The sequence below is a fragment of the Abramis brama genome (genome assembly GCF_963993115.1).
Source record: "Abramis brama genome assembly, chromosome: 2".
NCBI lineage: Eukaryota > Metazoa > Chordata > Actinopteri > Cypriniformes > Leuciscidae > Abramis > Abramis brama.
In genome coordinates, this window is record NC_139964.1 from 62,564,802 (window position 1) to 62,589,313 (window position 24,512).

General features: G+C 35.4%; 1 protein-coding gene across 1 annotated transcript in view; it reads right to left on the minus strand.

Moving 5' to 3' along the window:
- Positions 1-10,603: 10,603 nt before the first annotated feature.
- The window catches only part of hecw2b (HECT, C2 and WW domain containing E3 ubiquitin protein ligase 2b), a 42,030-nt gene continuing 28,121 nt past the window's right edge, over positions 10,604-24,512 (minus strand). Inside the window, exons 16-29 of the mRNA XM_084095247.1 lie at positions 22,092-22,191; positions 21,829-21,925; positions 21,664-21,747; positions 20,525-20,634; positions 18,433-18,553; positions 18,242-18,355; positions 17,868-18,020; positions 17,598-17,696; positions 16,708-16,837; positions 16,481-16,627; positions 14,891-15,005; positions 14,574-14,659; positions 14,367-14,479; positions 10,604-13,406 (exon numbers count right to left, since the gene is read on the minus strand). Coding sequence (XP_083951373.1) covers positions 13,295-13,406; positions 14,367-14,479; positions 14,574-14,659; positions 14,891-15,005; positions 16,481-16,627; positions 16,708-16,837; positions 17,598-17,696; positions 17,868-18,020; positions 18,242-18,355; positions 18,433-18,553; positions 20,525-20,634; positions 21,664-21,747; positions 21,829-21,925; positions 22,092-22,191 — 1,581 coding nt within the window. The 3' untranslated portion in view covers positions 10,604-13,294. The remainder of the gene's footprint in view (positions 13,407-14,366; positions 14,480-14,573; positions 14,660-14,890; positions 15,006-16,480; positions 16,628-16,707; positions 16,838-17,597; positions 17,697-17,867; positions 18,021-18,241; positions 18,356-18,432; positions 18,554-20,524; positions 20,635-21,663; positions 21,748-21,828; positions 21,926-22,091; positions 22,192-24,512) is intronic.

Below are 24,512 nucleotides of genomic sequence, written 5' to 3' on the forward strand. Positions count from 1 at the left end.
GCTTGATAGCCAATGGCGGCCGCCGGGGGTGGTACGGAAATCGAGAGCTCGATTACCCCCCTGAGTACAAGTAGGAGCTCTCAGAAAATGTCCATCTTAGGAGCTGTTATTACGATTCTCGTAATCTCGCACTACGGTAATTACATATGGCGTGAACGCATCTAAATTCAGTCACACAATGAACTGACTCCCTGACACTGACACTGACACTGAACCACGAGTCATTTGTGGGTTACTTCTGATTCGAGGTGAACCGGAAGCAGGTTTGTGACATCTAAGGCTACGCTTACACAACATCGATGTACTAAAAATGGAAAAGTTGTCCTTTGTGTTTTTCACATATAGACAACAATGTTGTCAAAATGGTCCTCGTTCACGGATCCACGAAAACGACTAAAAATGCTGTATTACACTGTATTATGTTTAGCTACATGGAGACGATAATGGTAGGCTATAGTTTTCAAAAACTTGCGATTTCAAACCCATTTTCAAAAGTTTGCGTTTTCAGGCCCCAAAAACAGTTTTCGTGTAAATGAACGAAATAAAACGTTTTCTGTTTTTAGTTGAAAACAGTGTAATGTAAATCTGTAAACTTTGTCATCTGTAATCTCAAGTATCAAGTATTCTTAAAATTTCTCAAATATTTGACTAATTATATTTTTAAGTAAGTCCAATTGTCCAATACACATCGTGAGCTTAGAATTATAAGGTTCTATCTCCGTTTAGGGTAGTTCTGAGATATTGAGCATCAAAGTTTTTACATCCCAGCTGGCAAAACTGTTATGTAGTATAATCTACTATTATAGCTCAACAAGACCATCACCCTACAGGTACTTTGAGGATAGAATATCAAAATCCTGGCACATTTGGAAATGGGATTTTTAAAGATGGCCCAAATGGAGATAGAACCTTATAATTCTGAGAGCTCTGATTCTGTTTGGAATTATAAGGTTCTATCTCCACTTTTACAAATAAAACCCCACATTTCAAAGAATAAATGTATATAACCATTGATTTTAATCAATTTATATATTTATAATACAAGCACACAGCTTGTAGTATATAATATAATATATAATAGTATAGTATACATCAAAGCCAAGCAAGTTTGTAAGAAAAAATGTTATTTTTATTTTCAAAGAACATGGACATAGAAAAATTACAGCTAAACAAAAAATGTTTTCTTCACATACTACACCCCACTCCTCTGTACTGTAAAAACATTTAGGAAACATCTTGCATACATTAAAAACGGTTCATTTAGTAGATTTAAACATACAAAATATTGTGTAACATCATGAAAGTTATGTTTTCATCCCTTTCCACCCCCTCTGTGCTCTGAAACATTTTAAAAAATGAAAGATGGATTAATTAGAAAGAAAGATAGATTAGTTAGAAAGATAGAAAGATGGATTAGTTAGAAAGAAAGATAGATTAGTTAGAAAGAAAGAAAGAAAGAAAGAAAGAAAGATGGATTAGTAAGAAAGAAAGAAAGAAAGAAAGAAAGAAAGAAAGATGGATTAGTTAGAAAGAAAGAAAGATGGATTAGTTAGAAAGAAAGAAATATGGATTAGTTAGAAAGAAAGATGGATTAGTTAGAAAGAAAGAAAGATGGAAAGAAAGAAAGAAAGGTGGATTAGTTTGAAAGAAAGATAGATATTTAGAAAGAAAGAAATATTAGTTTGAAAAAAAGAAAGAAAGAAAGAAAGAAAGAAAGAAAGAATGAAAGAAAGAAAGATAGATTAGTTAGAAATAAAGATATATAAGAAAGAAAGAAAGAAAGAAAAATAGATTAGTTAGAAAGAAAGATGGATTAGTTAGAAAGAAAGAAAGATGGAAAGAAAGAAAGAAAGGTGGATTAGTTTGAAAGAAAGATAGATATTTAGAAAGAAAGAAATATTAGTTTGAAAAAAAGAAAGAAAGAAAGAAAGAAAGAAAGAATGAAAGAAAGAAAGATAGATTAGTTAGAAATAAAGATATATAAGAAAGAAAGAAAGAAAGAAAGAAAGAAAAATAGATTAGTTAGAAAGAAAGATAGATATTTAGAAAGAAAGAAAGAAAGAAAGAAAGAAAGAAAGAAAGAAAGAAAGAAAGAAAGAAAGAAAGGTGGATTAGTTTGAAAGAAAGATAGATATTTAGAAAGAAAGAAATATTAGTTTGAAAGAAAGAAAGAAAGAAAGAAAGAAAGAAAGAAAGAAAGAAAGAAAGAAAGAAAGAAAGAAAGAAAGAAAGAAAGAAAGAAAGAAAGATGGATTAGTAAAAAAGAAAGAAAGATTGATTAGTTATTAAGGATATATATATATATATAGATAGAAACAGTTTGAAGATAGATAGATCAGGTAGGCCTGTCTAATAAAAAATACTATAAAATGTCCCTTCATCACAGGACATGCTCACTGCAACACTGACTGTTGTTATAAAGGAAACACGTTTTCCCTGAAGAGCTTTGCAACAACCATTTTATCAAGCAATTTGTGGACTAAAAAAGGCTTCTAAATGCTTCATTTTAGCAGCCAATTGTTTCTTTTCAGAGTCTGCAGACCTTGAAATTAATTGAAGTAGTTAAATTTGTCATACAGTAACTCCTCATCACAATGTGTTTTCAACATTTGCCATGGGTTTTATAATCTATATTGGGTTTATTATCATATTTAATAATCTATAGTGTGTAATTTATATTGTGCTAACAGTCTCCAAAATGAATTTTCTGGGTTTTTTTTTTTCGTTTGCCATTTTACTCAAATTTAGGGTGTGTTTACAAATTGGCATGTTTGGTTCGATTAAAACGAACCCTGGTGCGATTGCTCTGTTAGTGCGGTTCATTTGAATAAGTGTGAACGCTGCCATCCGAATCCTGGTGCCACCAAACAAGTGGACAGAGACGCTGAAAAAATGGGTCTCAGTCCGCTTCCAAACGAACTCTGGTTCGTGTTGAGTTCATATTTCATTCGATCCCCACCAAAGACATGTAAACAAACCAAAAACAGGACATGATGTCACAAGATGTGATTCTAAAAAGAACAGAATGCTTTTTTTCTCTCGTCATAGTCGTGATGTTGCCCTTCACAGTTCAGTACAATCATCAGAACCACGCGTCTCCTCACAGCAGGTCTTTGTTTGTGTGTGTGACACTTTAAATTGAATATTTTCAATATAAACACGCTGCCATTCCTGTCGCTGTTTTGACTCCTTTACACATTTGATAAGCTCTTCACGAGTTCTCAGCTGGTCAAAATACCATCATATGTAGCTTTGCACGTACAACAAGCGCATTTAGCCCAGAACACAGCATTGTTTCAGATGTTCGTTAAGTTCCGTCACCAGATATACGTAATAAAAGCCGACCAATCAGGTTGTAAACATATCCCTATGCCTTAAAGCAACACTAAGGAACTTTTCCTCTTCGGTCCCCCTACAGGTTGGAAGCGGAATTGTCCATTACCACTGTAGTAAATAATTTCGTCGCACGCACACTCGCTGTTTATCCAGCACCGACTTTGGAATGAATGATGTCCACTGACAAGGTAGAGTATGTTGCATGATTTCATGAAAGTATGATGTATTGCGACATCAGAAACAAAGAAAAACTAAATAATGACTATTATAACGCTTGACGTAAAGCAAGTCAAATTTGTCGTTTTCTTATGTCTCATTCGAACTACAGAAACGCGACCCGGTTTGGCAAACTTGCATAGTGTGGTTATAGCAGATACAGGGCTGCAAAGCAAATCCAGAAGTGCCTTTCACCCTGTTACGACTTGATGAACCACTGATACGATTTTGGGAACATTATTTTAGTGTTGCTTTAAGGTTCAGTATCTTTAGGTTCGGTGTTAAAATGCCAATGTGAACACTAAGCGATCCAGGACTAAATGTTTTGTGGTTTTTTTTCCGTCTAAGTTCCGTTCTTTTCCAAACTAAGCGAACCGAACTACAAGTGCGAACACACCCTTAGATCTAACCTCAAAATGATTTGAGGTAGGCAAATTTGTCATACAGTCCTCAACTCTTTCAGCGTTTCATATTTTGAAAGCTGCGTGAAAAGGAGCGAGGTGATGTGGGATGAAAGAGTGCCATCAATCAAACAGTAGAGTGAAGTCTCTCTCTCTCTCATGTAAAAACCCGACATGTTTGACCTTCACTTTCGCTGGCTGTGTTTGCCGCACGCTGACAGCATATAATCAGTGGAGCGTTTTGTCCTGGCAGTCGTATGAGTACAGTCAATGTTTAATTTATACCAACAGCCTGAATAACGTTGGCACTAGTAGCTTTGTGCCATAGCTCTCAGCTCTTTTCCCTCTCTTTTTTTGTCAGATTGCTGTTTTCTAATGGGGTCTGACAGTCCGTATCAAGTCTGTTTAAACCTTAATTCACCCAGGCACCAAGACAAAGGGGTGAATTCTTCTCCAGCCTAATTGAATTAGTCCTTTAACTGAGAAACTCAGTGTGATTGGAATAAAATATAGGCCTATTCTTCATATACACCACATTTTTCAGGTGTCAACTACTTGTCCGACCAAGCATACATATATAGAATTTGACCGTTTGGTTTCCCATTCTTTCTTTGAAGTGGATATTCACGATTATGAAGCATCAAACTCTGAGAAACTTCCCCACATGTAAACGCTGTGAGATTTAGCTCCTGCCTCTTGGTAATACCAAAACAAGCTCCTTTGGAAATGCTTGGATGTCGTCAGTCGAGCGTTAAGGGTGCGTTTTCAAAGCGGGAGAAGAATCTGGAAGCTTCAGAGCTCTTAATGCAGCGGGACAGCCCTTACAAACCCTATTGGCAGAGAAACAGCAGAATCATTGAGAGCTGTCAGGTATCTGGCAGGCAGCTGGCAGTGGTTACGGGACATTATTGTCACATTTGGCAGTGTTTACAAGCCTGCCAAGTTAGAAATAGAGTTCAGCGTCTCCGCTTATCTTTCTCCTCGCTACAGCTTTATTATAAACAAGCCTGGCGTGGTTGAGAGGGTTTACTACGGTACTCTGCTTTAGACTCGAATTTACCGCCCTCAGTGAATTCATACCTCATTCATTCGATTCTCTCACACAAGAGCATAATTCAATCGTGTTGTTTCATTACTGTCACATGATTACTAAAGGAGCACTTTGACTGTAACTAAAGCATTGGATTTGTGTTTTTTGCATGGTGACCATGATTTAACTGTATAGCCAGACCACGGATAAAACCAGAGATTAACAGGTTAGCTACATGTTTTTTGTTTTTTTTACTTGTTATGAAAAAAAAACTATTAATATTCAGACATTTAGAAATAACTAACCATGGTAGTACTATGGTACAATGATGGTATCATATACTATGGTTATTTGATATGCACCATGAATTTTTACCATTTCCATGTGCCACATTGTATACATGTAACTCCACTTCAAAAGAATATCGTTGTACCAAGGTAAGGCCACTTTGGTTTGGTACATTTTGCATTTTGTTAGATATTTTTTACTTTAAATCTACAACATTTGCACACAATTCGATAGTAAAATCACTATTATATATATATATATATTGTATATATATATATACTATATATATATATATATATATATATATATATATATTGTGATTTTACTATCGAATTGTGTGCAAATGTTGTAGATTTAAAGTAAAAAATATTTTTTACATATATTTTTTATATATATATTCAAATCTGTAATTAAATAATAAATAATAATAAAAACAGATTAAACAAAAATGCTATACAAAAACACAGCGCCAAAAAAAAAGAAAAGAAAAAACATGAAACAAGATCAATCACAAAATGCTCTTGAAACCAAATGTCAGATTTTCATTTATCGTGACAAATGTTATTTTATTAGTTATAGCTATAGTTAACCATTAAAAAACATTAATTCATTACTTGAAATAAAATAAACATTAACTGAAAAAAATATAGATATATATTTTTTCAGTTAATGTTTATTTTCATGAATCATGAATGAATATTTTTGTAATGTTAATAAAATACCTTTAGGTATATAAAACTGTATAAAAAACATTAACTTTTTTTTTTTTCAGAAGACACTGTGAGACAGAGTTGTTTTATTTCGAGGTGGAAACGCGAGGCTGAGGCTTCCATAGATATAAGTTCAGTTGATGTATTGAACACGAGCTGTGAAAACAGGAAAAAAATACATTTTGACATTCAGCTGGTCGATGAAGCTTTCAGCTCTTTCTCTAAATTCTCAATAGTCCTTGAAAGAGACACCAGAAAGTCAAGAGTGTCAGTGGCGAGCTAAATAGACATCTCATTAGACACACTAATGCATTCTTTTGTGTTGTGCTGCAAATCAAAAAGTCCCCAAAATATTTCCAATTATTGGAAATGTGTCAAGCTGACCTGTTGTAATTAACACTTAATCATCATGGCTGGATTCAGAAAAAAGCTCCTCATTAGTCAACACCTGTCTCCAGAGATCCAGACCCGCCGCTTTGCTCATGAGAGACGCACTTCACACTGAGCTTTCATTCAAATCAGCCTCCATTTGACTAAACAAAATATGCATTACTTTTATCCTGGTGTCACAGTTTTAAATTCCCTGAACTTCTCTGTACATGCAAAGAATTTGGTTGTGGTTTATTATTGGCACTGACTAAAATTTTGCATGGACAAAATCCTTCACGTTCACAATAAAACTGTTCAATTATTAATAATAATGTTTGTCCATACAATTGCACATGTAATATTTGTACTGTATTTGTTTCTCAGCTACTATAGTACAGATCATAAAATGCACATTTACATACACACTAACTATAAAAGCATTCATTTGTCTGTGGTCCCACTAGAGGAAGTGCTGTTTTCTTTCTGTCTTCTGCTTCTCTTTTTCTCTCGGGCCATGCATAATGCAAGATAGTCTTTCCATTCCACTTCCTCCTGCCATGCCTGTAAAAATAGACCCATGGAGGACCACGCTGTTCCTGCTTCGCTATTTTATCATGCATACTCCTGTCCACCACAAGCAACCAATCACATCAGAGCTATACGTCAACTTCACGACAGATGTGTTTTGTAAATGTGTGATGATAAGGTGTCTGGTGAGCTGTGGCTGCTAAATTGTCACGTGGAGAAATTGATGTCCATCTGTTTCCACGGTTCACATTTAGTGGGTATTTTTCAGAGAAACGTTTATCCACGTCAAGATAAATCTCATGATTGAATAGATATGTAAGCATGCAACATCTATTTGGGAAGGAGCGACAAGGAATATTCAAGATTCAAGGCGTTTATCGTCACCACTGTGAAAAGTCATATTGGCAAGGAGAACGATTCGAGATATTTCCTTGGTTCTGGAGCACCACATTAAAGAGATGAAAATCATCATTTACTCACCTTTATGTTGTTCCAAACCTCCAGACAGTTGACGGTATAGCCATCGTCATAGAAAATACTAAGTCAATGGCTACCGACCGTCAACTGTCTGGTTTCCAACGTTCTTCAAAATATCTTTTGTGTTTGGTTTGGATATGGAACAACATAAGAGTGAGTAAATGATGACAGAAGTTTCATTTTGGGTGAACTATCCCTTTAACCACAAGCATGAGCTACTATTAAAACTGAAAGGAATGATCATGTTATTGAAGCCCTAAGATAAACCATAATCCTAATCCTAAAATCTGACTGGTTAATAAAATGTTCTTAGACCAACAAAGTTGTTGATACAAGATCATGTTACTTAGCAAAAGCAGGCACACTGTAGCCTACTATTGCATTTACATACTTCAGAAAGTGGCATTACCATGGTAACTGTAAAAAACAAACATGGTATTCCCCTTACAAACACTCAAAAGGTATCATGGTAGCCTACAGTGATGGTGTAAGATACTGTGCTACTTTGACTAGGCATGGTTCTAAAATAATGTTTAACAATAGTAGCCTACATATCCAAAATACTATGAAACTTCTTGGTAGGCTGCTTTTTTGTAATGTATTGGTTACCACATTTAATGGTATCTGATACTTGTACTAGGTACAAGATACCTACAGCTAAACAATGTAAGGCCCTCTAGTGGTAAAAAAAAAAAAATAGGAGCTACTTTTCTCTGTTCGGTAATGACGTGACACATGGCAGAATGCCATATGCATTTTACCGCGAAATCCGTCCCGAAGCTATAAATATAAATCATTATTATAGGTTTATAAAAGTATATCTGGGTAAGGTAAAGAGAAGAGTTTAGATTATGTTCTTTGCACTCTCATTAATAAGATTGCTATTTTTAAATGTTATAGGCCTCCTTGTCCAGAGTATTACCGTGATACATTGTCACTTGTATACTACTGTACCATGGTACTACCACAGTTTTTTGAACATGTACCACAGTATACCACCATGTAGGCTATTCTTTGGAGAAAATACTCATAGTACATAGATTTTACTGCCATAGTATTACAGTAGGCTTTAGTAATAGTATGATACTGCCATAGTACTCATTTGCAAGGCATCCATAAATATAGTAATAACACAGTACCTTCTGGTCTTTTAATGTTAATACATTGTACAAGTACGACAAGATCTAGTTTGACTTTAACCAGCATAGGCATTTAAAAAGAAATTTGCACTTTGAGCTGAAGTTGAACAATTTAGGTTTTTCAATGGCTGATTTTTTTTTTTAAATATACATTTGATCCTCTTCAATATCTTGATTTTCAATAACTCGATTTCTCATTTCCTCAACCCAGGGGAAGATGCCATATGCACATTCTTCTCGTGACCAAAATGATTCGCAGGGAATCTTTCAAAAGGCACTATGAGCTTTTTTTTACTCCCTCAAGGTCAATAACTCAATATGTCTGTGTGTCTGTGCATGCGCATCTGTATGTGCACATTTGTGAGATATTGAAGTGCGCGGAATGACAAGTCAAAAAAATTGTCCATTATTGTGAATTGTTGCTCACACATCTGATGCATCAATACCAGTGATTGCATTTACTATTTTGCATTTAGTATTTTGTAAAAATTTGTAAAAAAGGAAAGAAAAGAGTAACCTTCCTGATTTATTATTATATATTGGATGAGTTTATCACATCCCATGGGAGCGTACACACCAGCTGTTACAGCAGGGTCACCCCCACTCACTTTACACACACACACACACACAAACATTGTTTTTTCATGTTTTATAGGGACTAGACCATTTTTATACTGTACAAACTGCATATTCTGTCTCCTTGCACCAACCCTACTCCTACCCATCATAGAACACTTTCTGCGTTTTTACATTTTACATCAAAAAACATAACTTAGTATGATTTATAAGCTGTTTTCCTCATGGGGACCAAAAAATGTCCCCAAAAGGACAAGGATTTCAGATATCGCCATCTTTGTGGGGATATTTTGGCCCCATAATGTAGGGTTTACCAGGCCACACACACACACAAACAGTGCATGGTCCATGTCACACTAAAAGCACAAGGGTTTATGGGTAGTGTCAGCAAAGCACTACTGAACAGATAAAACAGCTGAAATAGGTTTCTAAGGGACCCTGAAAATACTGCCTCATTGAACAGAGGCGGTGGGCCTGGAGTTCACACAACCGGCAATCAAGGCCTGTGTGATTTCTTTCTTGCACCCCGCATCAACACACTCTTTGATGCAGCAAAGACGCGCATCTCTCCCAGATGTGGATGTGTGCGCTTTACAGTGGAAGGTGATAATTAGCATCTATTTTCATTCTTCCGACTGACTGCCATATTGTCAGACCGACTGAAATCTGACATTATTGTGCATCTTTTGTGCCGTGTATTATAACACGGTTCTGAGGTCTCTCCGCAAGATTCAGAGGTTAATAAACATCTAATCAGATTAGATGGACATTTGACAGTCTCTAATGATGTTCTGGTGGGAGAGCCTCTGAAAGTAAACCGTAAATGTGGTCTGCCATCTGCTGTTCACAAATAGACATGCATGCATTATTTTGAGAGATGCGTTATGAATTTTAGTTTCTTTAAACTGATTATAGATCTGAAAGAATAAGGTTCATGCTGCATTTACTTTTAAGTGTTGTTTTGTTTTCATGAATATTTTAGCATGGCTGCTGTATGCGTTTAATTCCAGTTTGCCTTTCTGGAAAACAAGTTACAATTATTTATCATAGACCATAATGCAGATGCAAGTACCATATTTAATATTTAAATGGTCTATTGTTGATTCATTAATAACAAGATTGTATAGGCTCATGTTCACAGAAAACAAACATGTCACATGTCATTAATTAGCTGATTCAAAAACTTGGATAACAAAACTTTGAAATTCTCCCTTTCTCACAATTGCCTGTTACTTTATTGTATTTATATTATTATATTTTTAAGACCAACTGAGCCATTTTTCCCACACTGTTGTTTTACCTTACATATAAATGTCATCTTAGCTAGGAAAAGGCTGACAGAATTTTCCAAATAAATAAATAAAATAAAATGCATGTTAATAAAAGGCATAAGATTTTTATATGGTTTATACTTTGGTTTCAGTTAAATTATTGCATTTTACTGAAAACATTACTGAATATGCAATCAAAAACTCTAACCCAAACACAAACAGAAATAGCCCACTGAAATATGAAATGAAGACTCTTGAGTCATTTTCCGTGAGACAAACAGCTTTATACAATCATCTTTGCTGAAACAAAACAGAAAAACCCATGTGGAGCTCTGAAAACTGTTATCCAATCAACAGTCACCCATTTCAGAGCAAGTGAACGGTGCAAAATTGAAGTTGTACAGAAAGTCAAAAGCAGCAGCAGCTTTCTTGTAGTGAACACCAGCAGATCTCAGTCTGAAGCCTCTGGTCTTTAGAAAGGCAGGCGAGTGTTCACACTTGGCAGAATTGGTTGGATTAAAACAAACTCTGGTGCGATTGCTCTGTTAATGCGAATCATTTGTATAAATGTGTGAACACTGCCATCCGAACCTTGGTGCGGACCAAAGACATGCAACCCTAAGAAGGACAGAATGCTCAAGGATACCCGTTTTTTTCTCATCATATGATGATGTTTCCCATCACAGTCCAGTACAGGAATCAGAACGTGTCTCCTCACAGCAGATCTTTGTTTGTGTGCAACGGAGGCACCGTTTTGACCACTAAAATACCACTGTGACACATTCAACGAACGCATTATCCCAGCACACAGCATTGCTTTGGATGTTCGGTAAGTTTCGTCACAAAATATAGGCTACATCAAAAAAGCTGTTTAATCATGTTGTGACTTTATCCTTATGCCTTTCGTTTTGAACCTTTAGGTTCAGTGTTAAAATGACAGTGTGAACGCTAAGCGAACCAGGACTAAATGTATAATTTAGTTGTTTGGTTCGGACCAAAACAAACCAATAGAACCGAACTACAAGTGTGAACACCCTTAAGGGAACAGTTCGCTGAAAAATCATTTACTCACCCTCAAGTCTTAATCCACATGATGTTCGCTGGACTTTTCTACATTCCCAGGCTTCAATAACGTTCACTCTATGGAGAAAAGCGGCCTGGACAATCTGCGAAATCACTTTGCTATTCCACACAAAAAAAAAGACATACAGGTTTGGAAAGACATGAGGGTGAATAAAAGACAGGAATTACATTTTTGGCTGAACTATTCCATTAAATCGCCTGATAAACCAAACATATTAGACATACTGCATCCGCAATGCATTTTCATCTTCTTGTTGTATGAAGATAAAGCATATAAGCAAAAAGCATAAAGCAAAAAGCATAAATGTGGACACATTTTATAACTATTTTATATTTAGGTTTTAAACAGCCAGTGTAAAACAGCATTGTGAAAAAACTACTCTATCTAAAAAGTTAAATTGGGAGGAAAAATTGGGTGATTAAAAAGATATGCCTTTTAACTTTTTTTTAAATACATTTTCTCTTTTTTTAAATCAAATAAAACATGGACAAAAGAGTGGTTGGGACAGTCTACGGCAGCCCTAAACCTTTGGTACATTCAGCACAAATATCAGCACGGCACTGCAAAAGCCTTAATACAAAAAACAAAGATCTATGTGGTTTGTATTAATGACCTAGCCAGCCAAAATAGAGTCGACAAAGAGGATATGCTTGTATTTTTCTTCTGTTGCTATTCCAAAATTTGATGGACCTCATGAAGCCCCATGGCAGTTTCAACTACACTAGTTTTCCCTGGAAGCGATATTAATTTCTTACACAAAAATCAGGTTATACAAAACATTCAGAACTAGAGTACAATCCAGCGTTCCTCAGCCACGGCAGTGTTTCATAAAAGGCTGGGTTGAGTTAACGCGAACGGAAAGGTCTGGAATGTATTGATATGGTTTTTTTGTGGGCTTGATAATCCAGTTTCAAATCATACAAGAAAACACGGTCAGACTTGAGAACGGAGGGAAAAAGAAAACATTAAGAAAGCTGCGTTCACATCAGCAAACATTCAAGTCCTCTATATGAGGATATGGAAATAATAATAAATAAGTCATTTTGGATCATAATGCAAATAGGGTCCGTTTTAATTTCACGTTGACTTATTTAGTGGGTATATGTGACCATTCTCTTTCAAAAGGTCATCAGAAATAAATCTGAGGACAACAGAAAGGCCAGGGTTGGATTAGAAGGTCATAAAATCATCTTCTATTGTTCGTCTTTTATCATTTGCACTTAGTGCTCACATTCATGATGATGTAGTGCACTTAAGTGTAACATGCCCTTTGAAAACGTCGCGTGTAAAAGTATATGCACAACCAGATTCATTCAAAAGTGTCACAAATCTGACATGACAGCCGGACAGAAAGCATATGAGACGGACTTGTGTATAAATGTGACGAAAAGAAGAAAGAACACGCATTTCGATTGGATATACAAGGCGGCGCTGTCGTGCGTGATAGTGCTTGAGGCGATCTGAGACGTCTGAAAAAGCTCACAACACAACATTTGTTCGTTTACGCTGCATTGTGATGCTTCGTAAAAAGTCTTTTTACAGATAAAAAGAGTGAGAATATCAAAGTCCTTTGGGTTTGTTTTGTTCCTCGTTTTAATCCGTTAGGAAGTAACTCAGCTTTGCATTTTGGCTGGTCACGTCGTCCTCCTCCTCAATGCATCCAGAGCCAGCAGACGAAAAAAATCACATTCAGAGAACGTGATTGGTTGTTTTCTGTTCTGTTCGGCTCATTTCCGAGGAAGTAAGTTTAAGTGATACGGTGTACAAAATATACGTGCTTCTGGTGTCTGTTTAAATGGTTACTTCCTTTGCTCTTCTAGACGTGTTGAGGAAATGTATTTGATCAGCTCAAAGTGCAAAGGTCAACATTCACTCCAAACCGAAAGTGCTGGTCTCCTCCACTGCCGTCAGCATCTTCTCGTACAGCATGGAGAAGGAGGGATACGGGGGCAGATCCAGACGATTGAAACATGTGTGAGCCCTACAAAGACAAATAAAGACACCTTTCATTTTCTGACCATGTATACATTTCCATCCACATTTTATGTGACTGTATTATGAATTGCCAGATTGTGCCATCTTGTGGATCACATTAGCAATGACTGAAATTACATTACATCTGTGGCAAAAAAAATAATTATTGGACTTCATCCACTAACTTTGATTTTTCTGGGTAGATTGTTGTAAATTGTAAAACAATTCTAACCTAAATTTTTGCTTTGAACTGGCAATTAATGTTAAATATTTACAGTAATATTTATATTTAATTTTAGTAGAAGCTTAATAATTTGTTTTGAGTTTCATATATAACACTGGACACATCAAGCTTTTATTTATTGTTTTTCTGAAATACATCAAAGATTTTGTTCAGTGATCAGCATATTAGAATGATTTCTGAAGGATCATGTGACTCTGAAGAAAAATTCAGCTTTGATCACAGGAATAAATTAAATTTTAAGATATATTCAAATAGAAAACAGTTATTTTAAATCGTAATAATATTTTACAATATTACTGTTTTTACTGTATTTGTGATTAAATAAATGCTGCCTTGGTTTAGCATAAGAGACTTCTTTCAAAAATATTTAAAAAATCTTACTGATCCCAAACCATATTTATTGGTTACATTTTATTATACATATTTATTTACCATGTATATATTTCTAAAAAGACCACTAAATATATCTTAGTAGAATGCATATATTCATTTTATTTAATTATTGCATTTAATTTTTTTATAGTGGGCATAATACATAATGAAATGCATTACGATGATGACTGAAGTTAAACAAATTAATTTAGCAAAGTTTAATGAGTTTATAGACGGCCTTTAAACTGACAGACGGACTAGATATGATTTCATGGGGTATTAAAGGCTTCTGAAATGCATCTCAACTTTCATATACAGGATCTTGCATCGAGAGGCAGAAAGAGACATCACCTGGGCAGAGATGTGATTTTCCCCCATTTCTCTACACAGAAGCGTCGAGGTCCGTTGCTGCCCCTGAGGGAGGCAAAGCCTTCGTACGGGATACTGGACGTCCCGGTCACGAACTGAGACAACAGAGACATTTCAGCCACGGGTCTGAGTACACACAATTGTACACAGTCTTATAAAAAGAGCTCACATTTCTCTTTCAACACTCACCTGGAGCAATCTGAGTCTCTGCTCATTGTTGAATCGCTCCACTGCCGCCCAGAACCAGCGAATCACGATGTGGTTGTCATGGTAACCTGGAGGAAAAACCAATAAACTTGTTCCAATAAACTCAAAATGTGACCTGTGTGGATGACAAACACTGTGAAAGCCCACAGTCTACCATGCGGATAAAATTTCACCCATAAATCAGAAACTTCACACATCTTGATACCATGATCTTCCTATGTTTTCCCACAGTTTTGGACACATCATAAATACAGTCATCATTTATTACTGCTGTAGTGAACCTGTCAGCGTGTTGTTACCTCCTCTGTACTCTGTGTTGTTCCTCCAGTCTCCCAGATCAATCTCTGCGGTTCCTGCGATCACCAGCTCCAGCTCGCGCGCATCGAACACCGACACCAGCCGCGCGTCCACAACCTGCATCAATCACATCAGTCATACAGATCACGAAACATCTGCTGCACATCTGCTTTATCAAATATGACGTGAAGTTCTAGATCTGCTGAAACACTGGCATTGGGCAAAGGCCTGTTCGCACAAAGGACGATAGCTATAAAAAATATAGTTCTAAAAATCTATAACCATAACTATAGAACTATAATGATAACAGTACAGCGAAGCAATATCGCTTGATTCACTTTCAGAATGATTTTTTTCCAGCTGATAAATGATAAAAATGTTGACAGACAATCAGAATCCACCCTGCTTTAAAGAGCTTGAGCATTATGACTAAACTCAGAATAAACAGGATGATATCTGATGTGGATGCTAATACAGTTACTGTTATAGTTATCATTCTTGGTGTGATGGGGCATTAAGACTAGAGTAAATGGGTCACTGTACAGTTACACCTGAAGATTCAGAGATGAAACTCATCAATCATACATTAAGCCAACTGAGCTATATTAATTAATTCATCTTCTTTCTCATTTCATTCAAGGACACACTAAATAATTTAGGATTTTAAAAATAAATTTTCATTCCTCATTGGCCGACTTGTTCTAATTTAAGGTAACAAAAACATTAACAGCAGAACTGAAAAATCTATATAAGAAGAGTCTTTTAAAATTACTTTTTCATATATTTTGAAATATATTTCTGTATCTGCTCTTTTAAGTTGATTTTCATAATGGGAGCAGACATTATAATCATATAATGACTAGGCTAACTGAAGAAATGAATGAAAAGCTAACATAATTTGACTAACAACACTGACATTTAAAATTTGACCATTTAAAAATCACAAGGTTTTTAATATTATATTAATATTATGACATATATGAATATGTGGATACGATTTTTTTTTTTATTAATGTTTTTGAATTAAGGCTTTTATGCTCACCAAATCTGCATTTATTTGGTTAATAATACAGTAAAACCAGTAATATTGTGAAATATTATTACAATATTAAAATAACTGTTTTCTATTTTAATATATCTTAAAATGTAATTTCTTCCATTATCATTCCTCCAGTCTTCGGTGTCACATGATCCTTCAGGATTCATTGTAATATGCTGATATGCTGCTCAAGAAGCATTTTCTATTATAACGTTAAATGCAGATATATTTTTGAGGAAACCTTGATAACAAAATTTCAGTATTTTCTGATGAATAGAAAGTTCAAAACAACAATTTGAACTTTTTGTAACAATGTAAGTCTTACTACTGAACGTTAATGTACTAGCAAGACTTCTTGCTATATTTAAGTGAGCGAAAGCATTTGCAACCAAAATTGTACAATGACCCATATCTATGAAACAGAAATTCAATAAAAGCGCATTCTGGAAAATCTCTGGGCAACTCTACATGGCAGAAGTGGCATGTTTATGTCATGTTCTTAAATAACGATCAGTGAGGGAAAGCATCCGGAGTGTTGATTCGATTTCAGTACCTCATAAAATCCTCGCACGAGACTCTCCGTCTGTTGCACGACACCACGCTCTATACGCCACTTCACCATGCGCTCGATGTACTCCTTCTTATTCTTCTCTGACACAGGGATATTGGCACCGCCAGTCTTCAGCTCACGCTCTGTGATCTAACACACACACACATGCTTCTGTGAGACAATGGCGAGAGGTTGTGCACACAAACAACAGTTTATAGTCACACACTGACCTGTCCGAACACCTCCTCGTTGACGGTGAAGGTCAGGTCCAGCATGTCCTCTATGTCATTGTCCTTCATCCACTGAAGACTCTGATGAAACTCCTCATCAAGATACTCCAGATCACTCAGGTCACACGGACTGCATACACAGATATCAACAAACATGAAATCAAGGTCGTGATTTATGTAATCACACAGAAGTAGTTCAAGTCTAGTTCAAGCACAAGTACATTTATTAAAGAAATTTCAAATATATGTTCAAATTTGAATCCTGAATCCTGTCATTACTATATATGTATATATATATATATATATGTGTGTGTGTGTGTGTGTGTGTGTGTGTGTGTGTGTGTGTGTGTGTGTGTGTGTGTGTGTGTGTGTGTATGTATGTATGTATGTATGTATGTATGTATATATATATATATATATATATATATATATATGTGTATGTATGTATGTATGTATGTATGTATATATATATATATATATATATATATATATATAACCACATTAATTACTAATAAAAAAAAAAAATATATATATATATATATATATATATATATATATATTGATAAAAAATATTTGAATACAAGTAGTTTTAAGGTAGAAATGATTTTATAGTAAATGATTATAAAATATATATTTTAAATGTATATATATATATATATATATATATATATATATATTTGTGAAGGGCCATTTTTTATATTTTTATTTTTGTGTTAGTACTTTTTAATTTACAAATACTCATGAGATCACATTCACATAACATGTTATTTATAGCAAAAAAATTTTTACGATTTTATTCAATTTTAACCAGATTTTGGGGGATTTTTACAATTTTCTATTTCCTAAAATATTTACCAAAAAACATATCAGAAATGTGCTTTGCCACTCACATTCGCAGTAGGCCTTTGTAGAAGGGTCGCGTGAAGAAGGCATCCAGCAGGTATTGATGGATAAGAGCGAGACCCAGAATACGCCCACTAAACCGAAACCTGACAACAGGATGTGTTTAAAAAACATCGGGATATATTTCTGTTAGTTTGGTCTATCAAAAGTCATCTTGTAGACACAGACCGAGCCAAGTACATTCTAAATATTGGTTTTAATATTGGATGTGCATTGAAGCTTCACATGCGCCATGAAACTGTGAAATGTGCACTCACCACTCATGATGGTTGTCGACGAAGGCAGACATGGGGCTGATCTGGACGGTGTAGGTGTCATTGGCTGAATACTCGAACAGGCCGTAGTATGGGTTAAAAAGCTCCCGTGACACCAGAAAGAAAAACTCTCGTGATGGGCCACTGTAGTCCAGTCTGAACGGGAGCAAAACATAAACAAACGTGTTGAGAATCAATGAAAAAATCTATATATGTGTGTATACAACAACAGACTTTAACTTCTGCTTCAATAAATCATACTGTGGTATATTGGATTATTTGTTAAAATAGATTTTTTACAATGACAATGATATATATTAATACATGTCATATAGTGTAAAGTCTGGTTATCTTTAAAACAAAGTGGTAACACTGACCCCTCTTCTCCAACAAAGCTGACGTAGAGTTTACTTCTCTGTAGATCTTTGCGCGAGTAACACATGATCTGATTGAAGGCGTCCTCCAGTAGATGATCTCTGCGGATTATCAACCTAAAACAAGCACAGGTTAGCATGAGTGTGAGAATGTGTTATAAAGCAAGACCTCGGAGTACCCTACAGATGCTCACTTGACTTTGCCTGGACCCTGTCCGTAGCCTTTAGTCTCCAGTTTGCGATAGAAATTCCGAAGTTTGGCTTCAAAGTCCCGTTTGTACGGCGCAGGGGCCCGAGCGTTGGCTCGTTGTGTACCTGAGAGGAAGAGATCATAGTTACAAGAGAGTTTGCTGAGAAAAGTGACTTTTATTAAACATAGATAAATGTGTATAAAATGTATAGATTATGTGGAACAATTCAGGCTTTATTAGTCAAATTCGATGGCTCTTTACAAATGAGACTTAATTTATATATCTATATCTATATATATATATATATATATATATATATATATATATATATATATGAAGAGTTCAGATGCAAAAGCCTCTTAGTGCCATCTGAAATTTTCTTCTTGAATGATCATTTTTATCAAGCTTGTATATTTAAGTTATATTTAATTTCACTTAAATAGCAATGAAAATGACCTATTAATTGTCATTTAAGTGAAACTACTGAACTTAAATATATGTATATGTATGTGTGTATATATATATTTCAATATCACAAGAATAAGTTGTTCAAACAGCAATAGCGATACAGCAATATGCGAGTGAATCATATTTCTTGAAAGAGATCCCATTTTTTATTAATTATTCAATATACTCAACATATTCAACATATTTATTATCATTTCTCCTCGAGTCATAAAATTTGAACGTAAATAAATAAAATATAACTGAGATCTCCCATTATATCTCCTGAAATAAAAAAAGAGCAATCTCTGAGCAATAAAAACTTCCACTGTCAATAAATAAATAAATAGTAGCAGTTGTACATAAAGGATATGGTGCAAAATTACTCTATTCTCCTAGACAATTTAAATTAAAGATAAAATAAATTAAACATAACTGAGATCTCCATTATATCAGTTTAGATATAAATGAACAACCGATGGATGGATGGATGGATGGATGGATGGATGGATGGATGGATGGTCAGACGGACAGATTGGATGGATGGATGGATGGATGGATGGATGGATGGATGGATGGATAGACGGAGAGGATGGATGGATGGATGGATGGCTGGGAGGATGGATGGATGGATGGATGGATGGATGGATGGATGGATGGAGAGGATGGATGGATGGATGGATGGATGGATGGTCAGACAGACAGATTGGATGGATGGATGGATGGATGGATAGACGGAGAGGATGGATGGATGGATGGATGGATGGATGGACGGAGAGGATGGATGGATGGATGGATGGATGGATGGATGGATGGACGGAGAGGATGGATGGATGGATGGGAGGATGGATGGATGGATGGATGGATAGACGGAGAGGATGGATGGATGGATGGACGGAGAGGATGGATGGATGGATGGATGGATGGATGGATGGGAGGATGGATGGATGGATGGATGGATGGATGGATGGATAGACGGAGAGGATGGATGGATGGATGGATGGATGGATGGATGGATGGATGGAGAGGATGGATGGAAGGGAGGATGAATGGATGGATGGACAGACGGACGGTCAGACAGACAGACTGGTTGAATGGATGAATGGATAGATAGACGGAGAGGATGGATGGATGGAGATTTTAAAGGGTAAAAGTAATCAGAATGGTTTGCAAGCGAGCAAAAAAAGCACTATAGAACCTCTATTACAGAACCTGTAACCAGCGGACAGTGTAATCCCTGAGTGTCAGCGGTGACTAAAGTCAGTTCAGGGTTTGTTAGAGCATGATTCCCTCTGGCACCGTGATGTCCGCCACACTCCAAACAGAGTTTTGAAAATCAGAGTGTCAGTATCACGGTTTAAAAGCAGCCTGTAGGGATTATCCAAAAACCCTAGACTCCAAACACACACCAAATCCCAAATAGCGGATCTGATGGATTTGGCAGCCAACTCAAAAAATACCCAGGAAATCTGGCCGACTGAAGTCAAGCTCCACAACCAAACCAAAGCTATGCTGTGGAAGGATGGGTAGGACCAGAAACACAGATTTGCAGTTATCAAATGAAAGATATTAAATCCTTTTTTTACTATCGTAATAGTATTAATAATAAATGTTTCTTGAAGTTTTGTAGATGAGACCGTGAGGAACTGACCAGGGGAGTTCTGAGGGGAGGAGACCGGAGACCCTCGAGGTGATTGACAGTAGCTGGGGTGCAGTAAGGCATGAGGTGGCACATACGACATCACTTCCTCTTCAAACAAGCTACAGCGAGAAAAAGAGACAAAGATTGTTTGTGTTTGGAGGCAAACTCAAGATTTCTAAAATACATTTCCCTGAAAAGCCAAATTGCATAAGATATCAATTACTCATTTAATAATTTTGTTTTTTCAAAGAATATATTGTGAATTGCAGTTTTGTTTTGAGCTTAACCCTGACATATGATATAATATAACAGTTTATTGAACATTTAGTCCAAATCTAAAATGTGTTTTTTGTATGGTATGATATTTGATACATCAGGGTTTTATGGCTCATTTAGTATGATATGGGAGAATATGGAGCTTTATGTGAATATTTTGAGGGGGAACGTTTTATTCAGAGGCACAAACTGAGAAAGATATGAAATTTGGTGCATTTAAATAGCCAAAAAGATAAAATGCTGATAGCCTGTAATGTAAATAAATCAATGAGATTTGAGATAAAAATCAGTTTATATCTCCCAGTAAAATGATGTTTAAATGCTTAGTTTTATGATCAAAGCTCAAAACATATAATGTAATGCAATATAATAATGATGTAACTATAAGTATGTATAAGTATATAACTATAACACTGCAAATATAAGAGATTAACAAATAAACATTCATCAAAAGCCTGATGGATCATATTTGATACATTTTAACTTGATTTTTCTATAAAATAAAAATAAAAATGGATAAACTGAACTAAATGGATCAACTAAAGTTGCTTCTTAAGGGTTCATCTTGAAATTTTGCTAAGAATATAAAAAGTTGAGCCACCGTGCCGCCTCGTTTTTACAATTATACAAAATTATTATATGTGCTACAAAGTATAATCTACCAATCAGATGACAAAACACATGTAGTCGATTGTGTAGAACAGGTTTCTTGGCAAAGTTTTGATTAAGTTGATAAGAAATTTGCATATTAAATATGATACAGTATATGATACAGTAGGCTTTATAAGGTTAAACCTTACAAAATGTATTATTCCATATTTTCTTACATCCATTTTTGCAGGGTAAATTCACATTAATCACTGGAAGAGTACCTGAGTAAAATCACCAAGTCTGCATCGCTGGAGAGGCGAGCTAAACCCGAAGCTCCCTCATTACGAATAAACTGCACCTTCTCCCTGTGGATTAGAAACGTCAACATTTTCATAACCAATAGCTCAGAACTGAGGTTGGATTTGTAATATTTCTCTGAGTCTCACCTGAGTGAGTGATTCCTAATGAGCTCAGGCTGCCTTTCCTGAAGGATCTCATATACGTTCGGCTGCCGCAAAAATGCCACTATTTTATCATTGTAGGCTATAAAGAGAGGAGCAAAGCCATTGGTGAAATGTCAGATGAAGATGCTTCAAAAGATAGAACTCCACATTTTGATAAAACTATGCTTTATGAAGGATTTAACAAGATGAACAAATCTAGTTCTGTCTAAAAGCTTCCTGATGAAGCTTGGCTTGAACCGGCTCACCAACAGGAACTACATCTGGACACTGGTTGCGATTGGCTGAGAAGGTGTTGGAGGGGCGTGGCAGTACAGCGGGTCCAGCATGCCGAGGGTCATCGCCCACCTGCAGCACAAACAAAATAGGAAGTGACCACTATGTCCTCACATCCACAGGACGTTCCACAAGAAAACATTAGTTTACTGCAGTGACTATATGTCACTGTATACTGTATGTGAATATTGTAGCATCCAACATAAAAGTTTGTGTTTATTATATAATATATGTGTGTGTACAAATGTATACCTGTGTATATTATATGTATATGTGTATATATATATATATATATATATATATATATATATATATATATATATATATATATATATATACAGTATATACACACAATGTATGTGAATATTGTAGCATCTAACATAAAAGTTTGTGTTTATTATATAATATATGTGTGTGTACATATATATATACATACATAATATATACATACATAATATATATATTATATATATATATATATATATATATATATATATACACACACACACACACACACACACACAGTATGTGTGTATTTGTTTATACACACACATGTATGCATATATATATACACTGTACATTTAAATGTGTATATGTATAATATATATACACACACACACATTGTCAAGTCAATTTTATTTGTAAAACGCTTTTCAACATATATATAAAATAATAGGCTTCAGTTGCTTTTGTATAATTCACCGGATATGTGCTCCCTAGTGAGTGTTCTTTAAAGATGAAAGCTTCATTAAGGGCCCTGTGACTAAAGATCTGACAGCTCTTTTGCTAAAGCTGAGTGGATTGTAAAACTTTCCCTGGCCTTTATTCCCCAGGTGTTTATATAAGCAGAGGGACTTTTTAATTAAGTGAGCTCATTTGCATTTTATGTTATGAAGACACAGAGGATTTAACGATTAGTGGAATAATATTTAGACACAATATGTTTACATGCATACACATATGGTCCACTGACAAACGCACTCACACAAGGGATTGTGGGTGGACTGATGTGAAAATGACACTGTGCATGCTGGGACACAGCGGAGGCCGATGCTGTGAAATTAATAAGCATATCTAAAGAGGCCTGAGAGGGTGATCTGTTCTCCACACGCCCCGACGTGACAGAACATCAGATTCCCTAATGAGAAACCTGCTGAGAGTGTTTTATCATGTAAAACTAAAGATATTTTCATTAGAATATCTGATCACTGTCACATGCATTTTAAGCATTTCATTATTGGTTAAATAAAGGCTTGTGTCATGATACACTACCATTCAAAAGTTATTATGCTTATGCTCACCAAGACTGCATTTATTTGATCAAACATACAGTAAAAACTGTAATATTGTGAAATGTTTTTACAATTTCAAATAATTGTAATGTATTTTTAAAATGTATTTATTCTGTGTTGGTAAAGCTGAATTTTCAGTATCATTACTCCAAGTCTTTATTGTCCCATAATCCTTCAGAAATCGTTCTAATATGCTGATTTGCTGCTCAAGAAACATTTCTTCTTATTATTAATGTTGAAAACAGTTGTGCTGCTAAATATTTTTGTGGAAACTGAGATATATTTAATTTTTTTGGATTCTTTGATGACTAGAAAGCTTAAAGAACAGCATTTATTTGAGATAGAAATCTGTACTTTTACTACTCACTTTTGATCAAACTCCAAACTAAAAAAATATTAATTTCTTTAAACATTTTTTTATAAATCTTACCCTAAACTTTTGAACAGTAGTGTACATTTAGTGTCAATAGTTACATTACAGATTTGTTTCTAAATGTTGACAAAAAACTATTGCGACATGACAGCGTTTCCATTAACCGATGTTATGCGACTAAATTCTCTGCTAAAACTTCATTTTTTCCTCTCGCGATAAGTAAAATCATTCCAAAAACCATGGCAACAGACGTTGGTGGGTTTATGTACTATATCCCAGCCACTGCACTAGCCATTATTATTAATCGAAGGAGATGTATGTGTGTTTTCCAAGCATTAATGGTAAGGAACGACCCTTATTATACTCGTGAGCGGCACATATGAGGTGTTTCTGGGTGTTTCTCCCTCATATCTGCTTCGAGGTCTTGATTGTGGCATTTATTTGAGGTTTAGAATCCATTATTCCTGTAATTCTTTTGTCTTATATGAGTTTAATAAAGAACTCTGTCTCGTATTCTTTCCAAACACACCACATCATCTACGTCAGGTGACCTGTAAATGCCATTGCATTGTTTCCATTGCAGTTTTGCGAAATATTCCTTTTTCGAATTGCCTGAAAAACCCCCTCATGCGAGCGTAAAAACTTTTTTGCGATAAATGCGAGTTTTTGCGTAATTGACGTGTTTCCATTAGGCGTACTTTCAATTCGCAATTTCAATTTGCGCAATT